At 38.8% G+C, this 20,282-nt stretch overlaps 1 protein-coding gene across 2 annotated transcripts in view; it reads right to left on the bottom strand.

Annotated features, from left to right (window-relative positions):
- Nucleotides 1–20,282, bottom strand: part of LOC140484676 (vinculin) — a 117,198-nt gene that overhangs the window by 56,330 nt on the left and 40,586 nt on the right. For both annotated transcript variants that reach the window (XM_072583269.1, XM_072583268.1), the window contains exons 2-6: nt 8,043–8,113; nt 2,533–2,683; nt 2,275–2,383; nt 1,712–1,834; nt 751–911 (exon numbers count right to left, since the gene is read on the bottom strand). In XM_072583269.1, the coding sequence (XP_072439370.1) occupies nt 751–911; nt 1,712–1,834; nt 2,275–2,383; nt 2,533–2,683; nt 8,043–8,113 (615 nt within the window). The remainder of the gene's footprint in view (nt 1–750; nt 912–1,711; nt 1,835–2,274; nt 2,384–2,532; nt 2,684–8,042; nt 8,114–20,282) is intronic.

Raw genomic sequence — 20,282 nt, forward strand, 5'->3', positions numbered from 1 at the left:
AATAAGATGCTTGTAATGATCTCAAAAAGGAAAAAAGCAAAAGAAAAGGTTCTAAACAGATAATGTTTTGACCACAAAAATGTAGCTAGTTCATAATGAAAAATTTTCTTTTGTTTGTAGTTTGAATATCACTGACCAAAAATATTAAAACATAGCCAGGATATCTGGCTATTCATCAAATTCACACTTACATATGTTGTGATTCAGGAGTTTTAGGTCAGTTAATGGACACAACAGAACAAAGTGCATGTACTCTCCTGTCTTAAGACAGCCATTTTTTGTAGTGGAACACACACACTCATATGCAGGTACTGAACAACAGAATTCTATTATACAGTAGTATGCAGGTGTTATTTTACTCCAGCCCATATATCAATTAATGTGTTCTATGATAATTTAAGACAAAAATAAACTGAATCCCAATTTCACCAATATCTCAACATGCCAAACAAACAAGACTCAAATGTCCTATTTACTGTAGCTCAATGAAATAAATGAAAATGAACAAAAACAAAGAGTCTTGGTACTAAACCAAGAATCAAGAATTGAAGACAGTGAAAAATGAAAAGAAAAAAGCTGTCACAGTAAGATCGCACACTGCAGACACATGTGTAGATATGAATCCATTATCAAAATTATTCAAAAACTGTTAGGGAAATTGTACATTTTATTATATTTCAAAAGACAAGTAAATGAAAGCTTTACCACTAAAACAATTTTATTGTAATTTACTGAAATTCTCAGATATACCTTGCTAGCCCAAGCATCTTCATCCCAAGATGTTAGCTGCAGAACACGAATGATTTCATTGATTTCGGTACTCATCTTTTCCACAGTGAAATTACGGTTCTTTAGAGCTTCTTCCACTCCTTGGCTTTTGAACTGCTTTGTCGTCACAAAAATCTTAATAGCTAGAAAATTAAAAGGAGCTTTCTTTTGTAAACGTAGCACATTGGTCCATGATCAAACACTTGAGGATAGTCTCTACCCCACAATATATCCAGCAATTAACTAAAGCCTGAATTTCAACTGCAAATTCATCAGTTTTATAGTAGCCACAGCTATAATTCACATTAGTTAATATCAGAAAGACCCAGAAAGTTGTTAGTGTTTGAAAAAAAAATCAGGTTGTTGTTTTACAAATGTTCCAAAACAGTCCCAGTCCAGAATACTAGCCAGTTATTTTTCATACCCTTAATATTCTTAAACAACTATTTTAAGCCCTTCTGGAGTTTACTTTCAGGCCATCAGTATCAAAGTACCATTTTGTTCCAACAACTGAGTTTCTTGGCAATATATTTTTTGTGTAATTTATTCCTTCTCAACTTTCAACACAGTACTGATTATGCAAAAAGCATTAACACACCTTCACAAAAATAAAATTAAAATTGGTGTAATGCTTGAACAGAAATCAATTCAAATCTGCATGCCAAGAGAAAGGAACTGAAAATAAAGTTCAGCCATCAGGTCAGAGATGTAATATTATGCTGAAGATTTTTTTAAGCAACAGGAGATTTATCTGATTTGAATAAAAACATATCAAGTCACCAACATATCAACGTGTTTGAATGATGACCTGTAATCAAGACTGAAGGGTACAGAAGGAGGGGTGGGAAAAGAAAAAAAACATCACAGCTGGTTGGTATTTTCATTGTTGAAACATACTGATGGATCCCCCCTCATCCAGAAGTTTGGCTATTTTCAGAAGTACCTGAAATCAGTACAGGAAGAAGTTCTTTCACTGTGTTCATAGAATTTACCAGCATAACCCTGTGCTCTTGATGGGTCAATTCCTGTTGTCTTTCATCAATCATCTTAGCCATTTTAGTCATTCCTAATTGGGGGCACAGGGAAGAAAGGAGGAAAAAAAAATAATTGCAGCACATTAGAACAGAAATGTAAGTCATGCCAACGCTGCCCACTCTTTAAATTCTGATATACATAAACGGTCCAATGCACAATATGAACTTCAGTTGGATTAAAACATAAATTTTGGAGTTACATTTCCAACATTCCAGACCTACTAATGCAGCTGCTAGTTAGTTCTCATTCTACCTTCATCCATCAGACACATCGATGTATCTGGTTACAATGTTATCAATTGTAAATTGGTCATAATTTGGATGTTTTTCTTTTTGGAATGTAAGCTTATGCTCCCAGTAACAAGTTTAGCTTCACAAACTAGGACATCTTTCAAAGTTTGGCTTCAAGCAATTTAATTTTCAACTGTTGCTTTAGTAATAGCTTGAACTTCAAGTAAACCCAGTTCCTAACCTGGACCCAAATTTTTGGTGTAGGTCACCAAATCCTCCATAGTTTCGACCACTTCTGCTACTGTGAGATATTCCAAGATACCTTTGCAGACACGGATGATTTTACGAACCTGGGAGGTAAAATTAATTGGTACAAAATTAACTTGTTTAATTTACACACAACACATCAACTTGTGGCATACTAACAGACAGACAGATGCAATCTAAGTCAGAAACATTTTGCCCAAACAAAGAGGAGTAAATAGTCATAAAAGAATACCTCTGCTTCATCAAATGTCAACAGTAAGTCTGAAGTTCCAGAAAGAATACCTCTAGAACCATCAATGAGGTAATCACGTGCAGGTACAGCATATGGATTGTCCTTCAGCATCTGTGCAGCCTGGATCAATTTCGTGCAGGCATTTTCAACCCTATGAATGATAAATCAGTAAATTAGGATAACTGTTCAATTCACTTCCATATACATTAGTGGGTTTCTTCAGAGATGAACAGAATGAATCCCAAAACCTGAATTTGGTGCAAAGGTAACAGTAACGACGATGATGACAACAACAACAACACTGAAGACAAACCGGAAGCTTTTGGATGACATATTGCTAACTTGTTCACTCCAAGGTTTACTGAACTAAATGGATATCATGAAGTTTGAAAAGATGATACATATTGACAAGTGTTATTTATAGATAATTATGAACAAATGTAACAAATGCTAGTTGCTTCACTGCAAGATCGCCTTTTCTCTATGTTATTTGTTCCCCATGTATTTTATCTCCTTTTGTGACTATCTTACGATGTATTTTGAAATAATCAGCAAGAACCCCAGAAGTCAGAAACTTATGATCAGTTTGAAAATATGCCATGTATATTACTACTGATGATAAAAATCAAATATTTTGTGGAGGTCTTTGAATGATGACCTGTAATCAAGACTGAAGGGTACAGAAGGAGGGGTGGGAAAAGAAAAAACATCACAGCTGGTTGGTATTTTCATTGTTGAAACATACTGATGGTTCCCCCCTCGTCGAGAAGTTTGGCTATTTTCAGAAGTACCTGAAATCAGTACAGGAAGAAGTAGACACCAGAGCATTAAATGCATTCAGACATCAAGCAAACCACAAACTACACACCCACTCTGACACCAACCTGGAACAGAATGTTGATTTTAGCAAATTTTAGCAGTTGCCCTTTGAAGCAACAGTAGCTTATAATTGGACAAACTTGCTTTGTGAGCTGTGTTCTCACCATTTTCATAAAGCAAAGAAAGCCATGAGAAAAAATTAGAGAAGGAACAGGTACAACAGCTGAGAACCCGCCAGCACTTGTTTTAAATATCATCCAAGATTTTCCTCAGACAATCTGAATACTAAAGCGTCAGCATACCATAGTTCTTCATTTTCATGGATTGTGGGGTATAACATGCCCTTCTTTACTCCATAGTCTCCAGTGAAAGAAAATCATACCTCTTAAACAAAGTTCTTGTGTAAAGTTACAGATCCTCAAGTGCACCTATGAAAGTTGGCAAGAGAGTGTTCACCATCATGCCAAATTTCCTCAGCTGCCTGAGGAAGAGACGACATTATTGGGCCTTTGTAACCAGTGCGTTCACATGAAGAATCCAAGAAAGCTTATTGTGAATAACCACTCCCAGGAGCTTGACACTCTCCACTCATTCCACCTCTGTGCTGTTAATGTGTAGGGAGGGCATGAGTAACATCCCGTCGAAAGTCAATAATGAGTTCCTCGGTTTTGCCGGCTTTGAGAGCTAGGTTGTTCTCAGTGCAGCATTTTTCCAAGTCTTCCACCTCCTATCTGTCGTCTGTTTTGTCGCCATCTGTGATTTTACCAACAATGGTGGTGTCATCAGTGAACTTGTAAATGGCATTAGTCTGGTATTTAGCGATGCAGTCATGGGTATATAATCAGTACAGTAGGGGCTGAGTACGCATCCCTGGGGGGGCTCCAGTGCTGAGTGTTAGTGAGGATGAAATATTGTTCCCAATCTTCACTGATTGTGGCCTGTGGGTCAGGAAACTGAGGATCCAGTTGCAAAGAGTGGGGCTTAGTCTGAGATCACTATGTTTAATAAATCAGTCTCGAGGGGATAATCGTGTTGAAGGCTGAACTGTAGTCAATGAGTAGGATTCTTACATGGCTGTTCTTGGTGTCAAGGCGCTTGAGGGAGGAGAGAAGGGCAAGTGGATCTGTTGGTCAGATAGGCAAATTGGAGTGGGTCAAGAGTAGTGGGAGGCTGGAGTTGATTAATGCTATTATCAGCCTTTCAAACCACTTCGTGACCACTGAAGTTAGGGCCACTGGGCTTTCCTTGGATTCACACGAAAGAAAACTGATCTGACCTCTGACACAGTGACTATTGGGATAGGTTCGTAGGACTTAGAACAGAGAACAATACAGCGCAGAACAGGCCCTTCAGCCCTCGATGTTGCGCCAACCTGTGAACTACTCTCAGCTCGCCCCCCTACACGAGCCCATCATCATCCATGTGCTTATCCAAAGATTGTTTAAATCTCCCTAACGTGACTGTGCTAACCACATTGGCAGGTAGGGCATTCCATGCCCTTATCACTGAGTGAAGACCCTACCTCTGACATCTGTCTTAAATCTATCTCCCCTTAATTTGTAGTTATGCCCCTCGTACAAGCGGACATCATGACAAAAAGACTTTCACCGTCTCCCCTAGCTAATCCTCTGATCATCTTGTGTGTCTCTAACAAATCTCCGTTTAGCCTTCTTCTTTCCAATGAGAACAAACGAGGGAAGGTGAGAGACTGAGGTAAGAGCTTCCCTCCAGACCAGGCAACATAGTGGTAAACCTCCTCTGCATCTTTTCCAATGCTGCCACATCCTTCCCGAAATAAGGTGACCAGAAGTGTACATAATATTCCAAGTGTGGCCACACTAGCATTTTGTATAGTTGCAGAATGATATTGCGGCTCCGGAACTCAATCCCTCTACCAATGAAACCTAACACATCGTATGCCTTCTTTACAGCACTATCAACCTGGGTGGCAATTTTTAGGGATGTATATAAATGGGCTCCAAGATCTCTCTGCACATCTGCACTACCAAGAATCTTTTTATTGATCCAGTATTCTGCGTTCCTGTTATTCTTCCCAAAGTGAATCACCTCACGTTTATCTGCATTGAACTCCATTTGCCACCTCTCAGCCCAATTCTGCAATTTATCCAAGTCCCCCTGCAACCTGTACATTCTTCCAAAACTGTTCACTACTCCACCGACTTTAGTGTCATCTGCAAATTTACTAATCCTTTCACCTATGCCTGTGTTTGAGTCATTTATAAAAATGACAAACGTCAGTGGTCCCAAGACAGATCCTTGTGGCACACCACTAGTAACCGGACTCCAAGCTGAATATTTTCCAACAACCACCACTTGCTGCCTTCTTTCAGAAAGCCAATTTCTAATCCAAACTGCTAAATCACCCTCAATCCCATGTCTCTGCATTTTCTCCAACAGCCTACCATGTGGAACCTTACCAAAGGCTTTACTGACGTCCACGTATACCATATCAACTGCCCTACCCTCATCTACATGCTTGGTCACCTTCTCGAAAAACTCAATGAGGTTTGTGTGACATGACCTGCCCTTGCCGAAACCATGTTGACTATCTGAAATCAAACTGTTGCTTGCTAGATGATTATAAATCTTATCTCACAAACCTTTCCAAAACCTTTACTACAACAGAAGACAGACTTACGGGTCTATAATTACCTGGGTCATCTCTACTGTCGTTCTTGTACACGAGCACAACATTTGCAATCCTCCAGACCTGGTACTAAACCTGTAGACAATGACGACTCAAATAGCAAAGCCAAAGGCTCTGTAATCTCCTCTCTAGCTTTCCAGAGAATCCTCGGATAAATCCCAATCAACCCAGAGGACTTGTCTACTTTCACTCCTTATATGATTCATAACATCTGTTCATAACTAACCTCGATTCTTTCTAATTTAATATCTCGTACCTCATTCTCCTCCTCTACAATATTCTCCTTTTCCTGAGTGAAAACCAATGAGAAATGTTCATTTAGCACCTCTCCAATCTCCACAGGGTCCACTCAACTTCCCATTTCTGTCTTTGGCCCTATTTCTACCCTAAATCATTCTTTTATTGCTCACATACCTATAGAAAGCTTTAGGGTTCTCCTTTATTCTATTTGCTAAAGACTGCTCGTGTCCTCTCTTTGCTCTTCTTAAATCTCTTTAAATCCTTCCTAGCTGATCTGTAACTCTCCATCACCTCATCAACACATAAACCTCCTTCTTCTGCTTAACAAGAGATGCAATTTCTGTAGTAAGCCACAGTTCCCTTACCTTATCATTTCCTCCCTGCCTGACAGGGACATACCTATCAAGGATGCACAATATCTGTTCCTTTAACCAGCTCCACATTTCCATTGTCTGCATCCCCTGCATTTTGCTACCCCATTCTATGCATCCTAATTCTTGCCTAATCGCATTATAATTGCCCTTAACATCGATAACTCTTGACCTGTAGCACGTACCTATCCCTTTCCATCGCTAAACTAAACGTAACTGAACGATGGTCACTCTCCAAAGTGCTCACCTACAACTAAATCAAACACCTGGCCTGGTTCATTACCAAGCTACCAGATCCAATGTGGCCTCCCCTCTTGTCAGTCCTTCAACATCCTGTGTCAGGAAATCCTCCTGTACACATTGGACAAAAACTGATCCATCCGACGTACTAGAGTTATAGCATTTCCAGTCAATGTTGGGGAAGTTAAAGTTATGCTTTATATTTTTAAATTTCAAATCAATAAAACATAACCAAAAAGAACACACTCTACTCACTATTCAGAAAAGGTTACACATTTAAAAGCCATGCAATTATCTGCTCCTGTGCTGTGAGCTCTCCTACACAGGTTTCAAGGTCAGCTGTGAATTTTGCTATTGCTCATTTTTCTTCAAGGTATTCCCATGTCCAGAAATACTCAAATTCAAACAGCAAAGTCAATAGCTGCGCAGATTCACTGCTGTGTCAGACAGCAGTGTAGGTTTCTCTGTCTCTTTCTCTCTCTCTCACACACACACACACACACACACACACACAGACCATGTGGTCTCTGCCTTGGTCTCTCTTCCTCTTTTTGAAAGTGCTATTGTTTTCATCTTTTCTCCCCCCAAAGTTCAAAAACAATGCAACAGCTTAGAAAACAGCAATCACTGTGCCTGGAATTTGAGGAGATCAGCTTTAATACCAGAAATATTCCAAAAAAGGAGCAGCTCTTATTGCTATAAGTTTTCCTGTCCTCTATCTTGGATTATCTTGAATTGGCATTCTTGAGAGTTGTCTGATTGAAGGCAAGACTTAAGCTTGGACAAAACAGGTCATCTTTCAGCAAATAAGTGAGTGAACATAAATACAGTTCTATATATTGCTCAGCATACCTACAAATAAATGTGAACAGTTGTTGGCAAAACAGTGAATCAGGCCAAGCTATTCAGCTCGCCATACAAAACTGCACAACATCAAAGGTGTTAATGGTAATTTGGGCAGTGAGTTGCTAGGAAGAAAATGAACCTGAATACAAATTACACGTTGAAAAACCTTTGCCCAGTATATGAAATGAATTCACCAGAATTCTAACCATTACAGAAGCATTAATAAGAACATTGCTAAGTACAAGTGAAATCAGGATGAGTGAAATCAGGATCAGTACAAGTGAAATTCATTACAAGTCTATTTTTGTATGTAACTCAACACTCACTTAATGAAGGCTGGTGGCATATCTCTCTTCATGACCTGATCTTCAGTTGTCTGTACTGTCTCTTTCCCAACCTGAAACAGATTTATAAAGAGCAGCTTATAACATTGGACAAAATTCTCATAGCCATATTCTAGATACAACTTCAAATAGTAGCATTATGGACAGACGGACAGAGAGATAGAGAGTTATCAGACATGCTCACAAAGGATAATTGAGACTTTAGAAAGACATGTACCAACCAGTCTAGAAAAACAGTCTAGTGTCACATTGAGTTTTAACTTCTGAAAATAATTAACCCATCTCCAACATCCTGAGGACATCAGGGTCTTTGACAAGATATTTAAAAATGGTATCACTTGTATGAGCTCTTGGCTGAATATGAAACACTAATTTTACAATGCACCAAGTGCACTAATTATCAAACAAAGGTCGACTTTTGCTTTCATCACCTTACTTGTCATACACTGTTCTCCTTTGTATGTACTACTTTCCACCTCCCTATGGCTTCCCTACCTTCTGGCTATGTCAAACATTAGAATATGAATAAACAGCTTACACTAATAAACCACTAAATCAACATGCCACAAAATAGACAGAAAAGCTAGTGAGCAAGGTCAAGGCACAAGGAGATCAGGAACCACAGGGCACACCTTAAGGCTGATGGGTCAGCATCACAACAAGCACCACTAAAATTCTTGAAGGGGAAAAGGACATCAAAGGTGAAACTAATAATATGATATAGTTCTAACTGTGACTATTGAAATCCAACAGTTTACAGCATGTTACCTGTTCTCCCTCATATGTTAGCCAATCTTTCCAGAGACACTCCAAGCAGTAACTTCTTGTTAGGGTGCCTTTAACTTGATAAAAGCATCTCAAGACACTTAATTCCCCCCCACCTCACCCCCAATTTGGTAATGTTCATATTAAGAATGCAGGGAGGGAAATCCCAAGCTCAGTCTGTTTACAATTGAAGGAACATCCATTCGTGTTGGATTGGTGATAAACAAGGAAACACAAGAGCTCACAAGTGGAGTTGCTAAGAGTTGCTTGTTATCAAGCTACACAAACAAACACAAACAGAAACTACTGGAAAAACTGAGCAGATCTAGCATCATCTGTCAAGAAAGGTCACTGGACCCAAAGCTTTAACTCTGCTTTCTGCCTACAGATGCTGCTAAACCTGTTGAACTTTTCCAGCAATTTCAGTTTATATTTCTGATTCCCAGCACCCACAGGTCTTTGATTTTTGTGCTTCAGAGCTAGTTTAGTTTAGTTAGCTGCCAAGCAAACATACAGATCCAAGTCTCACTTTAATGCATCTACAGTCAAGAACAACAGAAAAACACAACACTGGAGGCTCATTAAAATTTTCCTTATCCCGATTCACTGAATGTATGCACCTCTTTTTTGCATTTTGGAAGGTCTGTGCCTCAATGGCTGTTCTTCAGTCATTTGCAAATACCCGGTAGGCATGTCAACTGACTACCGATTCTCTTTCTCAAGGAGATATTCTCAGCAGACCTACAATGCTGGTCTTACATGAATACAATCTCCTGCACCGTAAGAGGTGTGGATGTCTTCAAGCTATTGGAGTCGAAATAATTGAATAATGTATCCAGTTGTTGGCAACATAAAACAAAAATCAATGTGCTAAGTCCCTCCCAGTTTGGAGTCTGTGGATTGTTCAGCATACAAAAAGAGTTTGTAAAAGCACATTCCTGAATCCTAAAATAAATAGGATTCCTAAAATATATATACTATTCTGAATAAAATATTTGAATCCTAAAATCATTTTTGGGGAGAAAAAGATCAGTATTCCAAAGAAGTAGAATTTGAATTTCCCACAGTTCAAGAATACAATCTTTCAATTCATCAAATGTCCAGGTTTACACACACAATTGCATTGATACAGAAAACTGATGGTGTCAGAATTTCACTTGTCTCATTTTGAGCACTGACATCTTTAGAAAATAACAATAATTTATTTGATTCTGCTATGAACTCACGTTGCTAACCTAACAAGTGACTGATTATTTTCAACATGAACCCAAATGTATTTATAGTCAAGCATCTTGTGTCATGTTTTAAAATGTCTGTATAGTCCCACTAAGAGTCACACTATTCAGAACACTCCTGGTCCGAGAGCTAAAACAGGCAGCTAACACCAAATGCCAGAGATGTTACTATTTACAAAATATTAGAGCATCTTTAAAGATGTATAGACGTTTTATATGCTGTTTAATCCAAGTATGATTGCATTCTTACAAGTAATTTCCTTGCCACACAAAGATTCTCAATAATCATCAAATCATACCTGAAGGCAGCTTTTGAAGCGCCAGAGAATAGCGACTTTGCATCTTTTTCTCTGCGCTTATATTCCTACACTTGGGAATAAAATCAAATTCTATTTATAAAGTGCTAAAAGATAAATGAAAGCAAGGCAAATGACAGAATCCAGACAGTGCTGAAGCAGGGCATTTGCCTTGGAGTCCACACAGACCCTCACCCTCACCCTATCCGTGTAAACCAGCATTTCCCATAGCTAATCATTTCCCAAACCAACATACCCCTGCGCACAATGGGCAATCTAACATGGCCAAACCACCTAGTCTGCATATCTTTGGACCATGGGAGAAAACTAGAGCACCCAGAGATAACGTACACAGACACGGGGAGAACATGCAAACTCCATACAAACTGGCTGGAATTGAACCTGGGTCCCCAATGCAGTGAGACAGCAGTGCTAACCATTCAGCCACCGTGCCAAACCTGAAACACACAAGTAGTTCAGAGTTTTGGTTAACTCTGCTATATTTTCTATTTAACAGGAACAGTGAAGAGCTGAAAAGCAGCAGTACCATAAAACTTAAATGAAACATGCAGTAGCCATTTGACACATTAACTATGATCAGGAAGTACATACAACTTATCCAGCTTTTTTTAAGCTAACTCTAACTTCTGCCTAATTTCTTCTGACCCCATCATCCCAAAAGATAAAAAAGAAAATAAAGAAGATAAAATTTAGAAAACTCTAGAATACCTTTAAAGGAATGTTATTTCAAAAGCAATCTTCATCTGTTGCTTTACTATTGTAAACATAATTATATCAACTATCTACTTGCCCTGTTCCAAATCCAACCTAAATAATGCTCTTCAAGAAAGTTTTATCTGTCCCTATTAAGATGATGCAATCTAAATCACATGTGTCAGATAAAATATAAGCAAGCCTTGTTGCAGGAATCTCAAGGACTTAATTATCCTAATGGCCTTCTCTGAACAGTCTCCAACAAATAGTTCCTTTGGAAAATATGAAGCCTGGAGCACACAACATTCCAAAGCAGCCATTAAAAAACAAATCAATTGGATTGAAATCAAATACTCTTCAGAAAGGATTTTAAAAAAAGCTCCCTGCATATTTGAAGATATCAACTGCACATTGATTCAAAACTTCTCACACCAAATTATTTTCCCACTGTTGTTCACAGCCATCTTGTATGCTCATGGACTTCAATTCAATATTCGCACTCTCACCTTTAGATGTAGAAAAAGAAAATCTGATTTTATACAACTCAACAAAACACAGGTACAGACCCTTTGGCTGACCAAGTCTGCACAGATTCTAATCCTTATTTAGACTCGCTACTTATTGCCAATACATGATTTCTATCCCTCTGTCTGATTCCCATTCATGTGTCTACCAGGATACACCTTAAACATTCCTATCATACCTGCTTCCATCACTTACACTTGTCATGCATTTCAGGCACCCATCACCCTCTCAAAACATTTCCTGCATTTCTCCCCTAAACTTGCGCCCCCTCACCCTGAACCTGGGTCCTCTTGACAATCCACTCGGTCTATGCATCTGATAATTTTGTTGACTTTTATCAAATCACCCCTCAGCCTTTGTTTTTCCAGTCTAAACAATTCAAGTTTATCCAACTTCTCCTCTTAAATAAAATGCTCCATATAAGCCAACATCCTGGTGAGCCTTTGCTGCACCCTCCCCAGAGGAAAATAAAAATTGAAAGTCATATCTAATGAAAAACTGGGGTGGAATCTTCTAGGAGTCTGAGCTGATGTGAGCTGCAGCAAGATATGAAGCAGCATCAGGTGACAAATGCAGCAAGGTCCATTTTGACAACAGAAACAACATATGCCATCTTCTATGCTTCTCACAAGCAACATGGTAAAGTTCTTGTGAGGCAGCATCATGTTGTCAGGTGATGAGGGCTATTGCTTGTTAAACACCTTGTTAACAGCCCAACTCACTTAATATTCAACCTCCCATGTTCTCAAACTCACAAAATAAGCTCAACATTGGTTTTCTTGTTGAATTTTACCAGAGCAAGCACCTGGTGGCTTTCGTCCTGCTACCTTCATCTTGACAACCGATAGCTGTCTTTCTTCATTAAAAGCTTCAGACACAAGTGCTTGTTCAAAAGTAAAAATTATTTGAAAAGATTATTAAACTTATTTTTTTTTCCCCCCAAGGATAAACTTACTTCATTTCTTTAGATTTCTGAAGGAACCATTAACAAGGCACAGAATGAGACATTTATTTCTCAAATGAATGAAGACATTTAGCACCATTAAGTCAACGAACCCCTCCCCACCACTGTTCCTTTTTCAAGAAAGGGCAAGTCAGGTACAAGTGAAAATCTGATTAAGTGCTTCATGTTCTTATGGTGTCAAACCATGTTTGTTGAACAGGTAGCATGGTAAAAACAAATGCTCTGCTTTCATTTGTTCTCAAAGGCTTAAACAAAACAATACAGCCTAATCAGGACAACTGTGAAGTGTTTGTAACACAATTCCTCCAATAAACTTGAATTCTCAAATGGCAATGAATAGGGATCATCAATAATTTGCATAGCACTTGCATTGCAGGCACATGCCGAACTCTGTCACAAAACAAAACTAGACACCAAGATTTAAGACAGGAGATCACAAGGATGTTGAAAAAGGACTCTTTCAAACAAGAACTTGCAAGGCGACTCAAGTGACCACGTGGGGTGGAGATGTAACAAGAGTCAACGAGGTAAAAAACAATGACTGCAGATGCTGGAAACCAGATTCTGGATTAGTGGTGCTGGAAGAACACAGCAGTTCAGGCAGCATCCAAGGAGCTTTGAAATCGACGTTTCAGGCAAAACATAGATTTCGAAGCTCCTTGGATGCTGCCTGAACTGCTGTGCTCTTCCAGCACCACTAATCCAGAATGTAACAAGAGTCCGTGAGTTAAGAGTGGGGTGTAGGAGATTATTTTATTTTGATTAATAATCTAAGTTTCAAAATAACAAGATCTTAGAGAATGACATCAAATGTAATTATAGTAATAAATATGCATCAGATCAGATTTAAGTCAAAAGCAGACATGTATCAGGAGGGGAGAGATTGTGGTGGTGGGACGGTGGAGGGTGTGGCAATGGTTCAGTGAAGGCTAAAGTCACGAAAGATCAGGAATTGTTTGGTACAAATCACCTCCCAGGAAAACATGGATTGGAGAGAACAAAAAAAAATTTAACATTTTCAACAAAGTCAGAATGGATAGAAGAAGATGATGAAAGAGTAGCAGGAACACATGGCCCAAAGAAAAGATTGAAGTAAATATCCAAATACTCTTATTTCCACCGTTTCTCTTATTTTCAAGTTAGAATTGCAATAAAAATTATCTAGTACCGATTACTCAGCTTCAATGTAATCTACAGTATCTAAATTTAACAAAAGAGGAAAAATGCCAGCAAATTGAAGTCATTTTTTTCCACTTTTTCCATCGAGGGTGTTCAAATTAGATATAATGCTTGGGAGAAAAAAAAGGTCTTTGGGCATAATTATTTCTCTACAGAAATGTTCCTTTGCAGATTATAACCTATTTTCTTGTAAGCATCCCAAATTTTGATTTCTCCACCAATGCCTGTATTTTCATTGGCCTTATGCTCGGAAATGCCCACCTTTCACTTCTAAAACCTTACTTTGCCCCTTCAAGACATTCCTCCAAATAGAGCTCTTTTACCAAACATTTGGTCATCAGGTCAAGTGTTTCTTTACATGGCTCAGATGTTCCAGTGAAGCACCTTTCATGACATTCAAAGCACCTGCATAAAACCCAGGTTTCTGTTAAGATTCCTATGGCTGGTGGCAAAATACAGTTAAATTTGTTAAACGCCTGCTGCCAAGCCATCTGCTCTTCAACATTTTTTCATCACTGATGGTATGTACAGCTGTATTGGCTGGGCCAGCATTAAGAATCAGTCTGAGCCAAAACTAGCACCTAAAAAAGGTCTTGCAACTCAGATCTGACTTTCCCAATTAACTCAATAAACAAAGATGGACACTTGTTTAAGGAGGTTTCATAAGCTTAGCTCAATGGTGAAGAAATCACAGTAGCCATATTAGGTCAGTATTTGTCTTTTTAACTCATTGCTTTTGTCAATCAAAATTTTAGTTGTTAAAAATCTAATGATGTAAGTTCAATAAAGACAGCCCTTTTCAACTTTAGTAGTCCTTTTTAAAGCATAAATACTCGACAATGAGAAAGCACACAGCTTTACAAATGTATTATGCAAAATAACTTACAAATTTCACATGAGGCTCAAGAGGCAATAACAGCATTGGCATAAACTATTTTTGGAACTTAAAATCTCTGTTGCTCAATCAAATCTTTGTTGAAATCCAATGATGCTCAAGAAGTAGTGAGTCAATGCCCCAAAGTTAGCTATGAAATCTATTACCTGCCAAGGACATTAACTGTTGGTCAGATTCATACCTCGCACAAAAAAAAGATGGTTATGGTGTTAGGGAGTCCATGATGTCAGCTCCAGGACATCTCTGCAGGAGTTTCTCAGGGTAGTGTCTTAGTCCTAACGGTCTTCAGCTGCTTCACTAATAACATTCCCTCCATCACATAAATGGGGATTCTTACTGAAGATTGCACAATATTCATTGCAATTTCTCAGATATTGAAGTAGTCCATGCCAACTTGCAGCATGACCCGGACAATATCCAGGTTTGGACCGGCAAATGGCAAATAATATGTGCACCACTCAAGTGCCAGAAAATGATCAACGCCAACGAGAGCAAATCTAACCATCTCCCTTTTATGGAGAATGGTATCACAAAGCACAGAAATTGCAGAGCTGAAACAGAAACTTGATGCCCTAGAGGCCATCAGTAAACAAAGTGCTGTTTTCCAAAACGGAAAACAGATTAAAAGGAAAAGGTTAAATCTCTCCAGATTGTCCAAGAGAAGCTTATCTCTCAACTTATTAAAACAAATTTCAGACAGCAAACAGAAATGATGAGAAAGCACATAGGAGTGTTCGAGAGTCAGAGATTAAGACTCGGAAACTGAAAAGTCAAGGTAAGGATTTCTAGGAGCACAAAGTATAGCATCAAGCATTGCTTGAGCAATAAGTGCAGAATACATACTCAGAACCACACCCAGCGATTCAGGAATCTAAAGCCCTGCCTCCTAAACCAACTCATTAGCCACATGTTCAAGCTTAATTTTATACATATTCTAATTCCAAATCCAATTCTTACAAGCTCCTATTGGGCTAAAAAGAAATTCCAAATGATTTAAAAGGTGCAAACTGATGAAACTGACAAGAACAACACAGTCCAATTATCAGACCACTTGAAGAGGAGATTGAGGAACCACAGAACACCAAGAGGGCAGAAGATGAAGTTTACAATTTAATAAAGATCCCGAAGACAAAACCGTACCAGAAAATACCTGAGAAAATGTTTCACACTACAATTCTTTGTCAAGTATTTCATCCAATCCAAAGTTCAGCTTCATAATCAGATAAATTACATAATATTCAGTCAGGAAATGCCTCAAAAATTATTAAATTATCAATCGGTAAAAATAGTGTCAACATACACAATAACAATCATTGGCGGACAACAAGTGCTTGGGATACTAATGGAGCTAAAGATAGCTATTACTCGGGACCTGATGAGTTGCATCCTCGGATATTAAAGCAAGTATTTGAAGAGACTGTGTATGCACTGGTAGTATTCTTCCAAGATTCCTTCGACTCTGCTAAATATGAGGGGACACAAACTGTCAACCTAACATTATTAATTTTTTAAAAAATGTTAAGGAGACAAAAAGCAAGCTAACAATAGACCAGTTAGCTTAACACTTTACCAACAATTGATGTAACAGTCTGCTCTAAGGGGTGTAATAGATGACTATTCATAAATAGCTAAGATCAGAGTCAGCAAGGCTTCACAAAGTGGAAACATGTCTGACAAATTTATTGGAATTCTTTGAGAAGGTAACAAACAAATTAGATGAAAGCAATAAAAGACAAATTTGGGATTAGGGGAGCATTTTCATAATGTCAATGTGCAAGTCATGGAGGGCCACTGAGATCAGTGGTGGGATCATAAATCATTGACATTGTATTAATGACTTTATTGAGGAAAGTGCATGTACTGTAGCCAAGTTTGCAGATAACAAAAATAGATGGGAAAGCAAGTGATAAGGATGACTCAAAGAATCTGCAGAAGGATATAGACAAGTTAAACAACTGGGCATACACTTGGTATATTGAAACATTTGTGGGAAAATATGACATTATGCCATTTGACAAGAAGAATAGAGGATGGGATTCTTATTTAAATAGAGAAAGGCTCCTGAAAGCTAAGTGACAGATGTGTTTAGGAGTCATGTTCAGAAGTCACAACATGCTTGCATCCAAGTTCAATGGACGATGGTAAAGGCAAATAGAACAGAAATGTAGGGAGGTCTTGCTGAAACAATACAAGTCAGTCCACACAAAATACTGCTCACAGTTTTGGTTCCATTATCTAAACGCTAACATACTGGCATTGGAGGCAGTCCAGAGAAGGTTTAAGATACTGATGCTAATTATGGATGATCTTTCTGATGAGAACAGATTTTTATCAGTAGGGACTACACGGATTGGAATTTAGAAGTATGACAGGTGTCAGGTTATTGACAGGTTATGAAACATATAGGATTCGTAAGCCACTTCACAGGGTCGATGTAAAAGGCCGTTTCTGCTTGTGGGAGTGTTTTAGACTGAAGGACAATCTCAGAATCAGGGGTCACCCATTTAAGTCTCAGATAAGGAAGAATTTCTTCTGAGTTGGTAGTGACTGAATCCATCGAATTCTACACCACACAGAGCTGTTGAGACGGAGTCATTCCAGGTTGAGAATGACCATTTTTTAGTTTGTACGGGAATCAAGGGAAGGGGAAAACACAGGAAAGTAGATTGTCAAAGAAACCATGATTTTATTGAATCGCGGAGCAGACTCAATTGGCTCAATTCTGATCCTACAAATTCACTATAGTGCAACACATGCAAAATGCAAACAGAGAACTTAATACAAATCACCAGGTTTTTCTTCGAATAGCCCATGAATATTTCTAACAGTCAGTTGCATTATAGTGGCAAGATCATTCAATTATCACTGCCTCCTGTTGTTACCTACAATGTTATCCATGCCTAAAGCATAACAATGAAATCAGATTTGATAGTTAAATACAGTGATGAAGTCCAATTAAGTCCAATGATATTTCCCCACTCTGAAGAGAAACATGAATTTTCTGAAACTTTAGCCAACCAACTTCTATTTCTATTAACTGCTATTTCCATTAACTGCACAGTCTCCCGGTGCAATAGTTTAGAACACGGTTCGCACTTAAAAGGAAATGTGGTCCAGAAGAATGCAATAATTGGATGGCAACAATCTCAGAAGTTTAAAATCCATCACTTGTTCTGAATCATTAGCAACTTCCAATTTTACTGTCCAGTTTGGTCCAGGCACAAGTCAACATTTTCAAACCAAAAGTTATAAACTGAAATATATTTCGAAGTATACCTTCACGGTTTCCCATTTTTCTCCTTCTCCTCTCCCAAGTCTTAATGAGGTTTCAGTAGCCACATGAAGTATTCAACAGTAATACAACCAAAGCTATTATTTGGTAGAATTTCAAATTCAAGTTGAGGGACAGTACCTCTGGTCTCAAACCAGTGCCTTCAACTTAAATAAGGGAAATTACAGAGGTATGGCGAAAAAGAGTTTGTCTAAAGCAGGATTGGCAAATGGACTAAGGGGAAAGTCAGTGGACGGGCCACAGCAGAAACCTAAGCAACAATTTCATAACGCTCAACAAAACAGATTTCCAGTCAAAATGAAGGATTCTATGAGCAGGATGAACCACTTCTGGTTTCCAAAAGCACTGAAGGAGTGTATCCAATCTAAAACTAAGGCATACAAGATGGTTAGAAACTGGTGATATGCCAGAAAATCACCAGTGCTTGTTTTGGAAGCAGCAGATGACTAAATGCGAAGGAGGAGGGATAAAAAGTGATTCTGAAATTAGACTAGCAAAAAAAATAGTAATGGAGCAGGCCAGATGTTCTAAAAATATTTTAAGAAGATGGCCTAGACCACAACTTTTACTTCTTTTAAAGGCAGATGTGAAGCTGGTGTTCCAGGTGTGATGCAGCTGGTCAAACTATTTCGCTGTGCAAAATACAGAATTTGTTTAAACACTGCAGTTGAAACATGAACAAAGGAAAGCTGAATTTAGAACAAAACTACTGGAGAACTTAACCAACACGATACGGTAACTATTAGTAATAAACTGTTCTAATCCCTTAAACATCCAGTGAACACACCCCTTGGGAAAAAGGTCAATTCAAACATTAGATTCTTACAGGCAGGAGGGCACAGCATTCACAAAGAGATTTCAGAGAACATCAGATGGATTCTTTCCTGAAGCTTGCAACCCCTGCACTCACCCAGCTGAATGTGGAGGCTGTTGCCATCTGAACTGTGGTTCTGCAGAACAGGATGGCCCTGGACTACCTGCTCACTGCGAAAGGGGGCACATGTGCCCTTATTGGTGCTGACTGCTGCACTGACATTCCTGACCCCAGTGAAAACATCACACCTGGCCCAAAATATTTGGCAGGCAGCTTCTGTCCTGCATGATCAGAACATCCGTTGGGACTTCTAGGACTGGGCAGCCTCCAGGCTGCGGTCATGGGGCACAGCCCTACTGCAGGGACTGATAGCCCTCATTGCTATCATTGCTGGCCTTATAGTGCTAGCCATGGCTATCTTACTGTGCTGCTCACAGATGATACTTTAGCTTTAAGAGGTGCATTTGGTCCTGGCTTTTCTTGAGAAAAGCAGAGACAGAGGTGCTGAGCAGTCTTTTCCAAGGCAATGATGTTAATAGATGGTGAGGCCTTGGTTTATTTTTCTAAAACAATGGAATAATCAATTCAGGCTCCCACAGAACCAGGGTTTGAGTTTAGCGTTCAGCAGTTGTTGGGGCTGTGAAAGCTACTACATCTCTCATTTTGCTACAGCTGAAAGCTCGAGTTCTCTGTCTCGTGTGTTTCTGGTAACAATCTGTTTTATTCAATTTGCCTTTCCAAGGGTGTACTTATGGAATGTTACGATATTGAAACAGTTGTTGTTTAGTAGTTAAATAATTGATTATTCTGTTAAGTCTTCCAATCTAGTTAAGTTACTCCAATTCTTTTACTTTGTTTGCATTTTAGCTGTCAGGTCATAATTAACTATGTCATGCTTGAAACCAAGTCGTATAACCAATCTAATTACATCAGGAACCCAGGACCTTACACTTGCCTTCATATATGATAAAAGTTTAGGTCAAGGCTATCCTCTTGTTATATCTAAACAGAGTATGGTCTGGTCCATAACACTATGGAGGTTTACCTGGTCTTTGCCTTCTCCATTGCCTGCTGCTCCTGTATGTTAACTTTCAGCAACGAGTGTACAACACACCTCTGTCATCTTGTACCTCCCCATTTCCCAATCTATCGGCCTTAATAATAAGGCACCTTCCTGGTTTTGCTACCAAATTGGATAACCTCATATTCATCCACACTATATTCGACATTTCAAGCATTTGGCCATTCATTCAACTTGTCTCTCAACAACTGTCTTGAATGGTCTTCTCCTGTTCCTATTTATTATAGAGTTATAGAGATATACAGCACAGAAACAGACCCTTTGGTCCAACTCGCCCAGGCCGACCAAATATCCCAACCCAATCTAGGACCACTTGCCAGCACCTGGCCCATATCCCTCCAAACCCTTCCTATTAATATACAGGTTGCAATCATACTAGCCTCCACCACTTCCTCTAGCAGTACCTTGCATTTATCCAAATTAAACGCCATCTTCCACTCCTCAGTCCATTAGCCCATCTGA

The sequence above is a fragment of the Chiloscyllium punctatum genome, chromosome 13, assembly GCF_047496795.1.
Source record: "Chiloscyllium punctatum isolate Juve2018m chromosome 13, sChiPun1.3, whole genome shotgun sequence".
In the NCBI taxonomy this organism is placed as follows: Eukaryota; Metazoa; Chordata; class Chondrichthyes; order Orectolobiformes; family Hemiscylliidae; genus Chiloscyllium; species Chiloscyllium punctatum.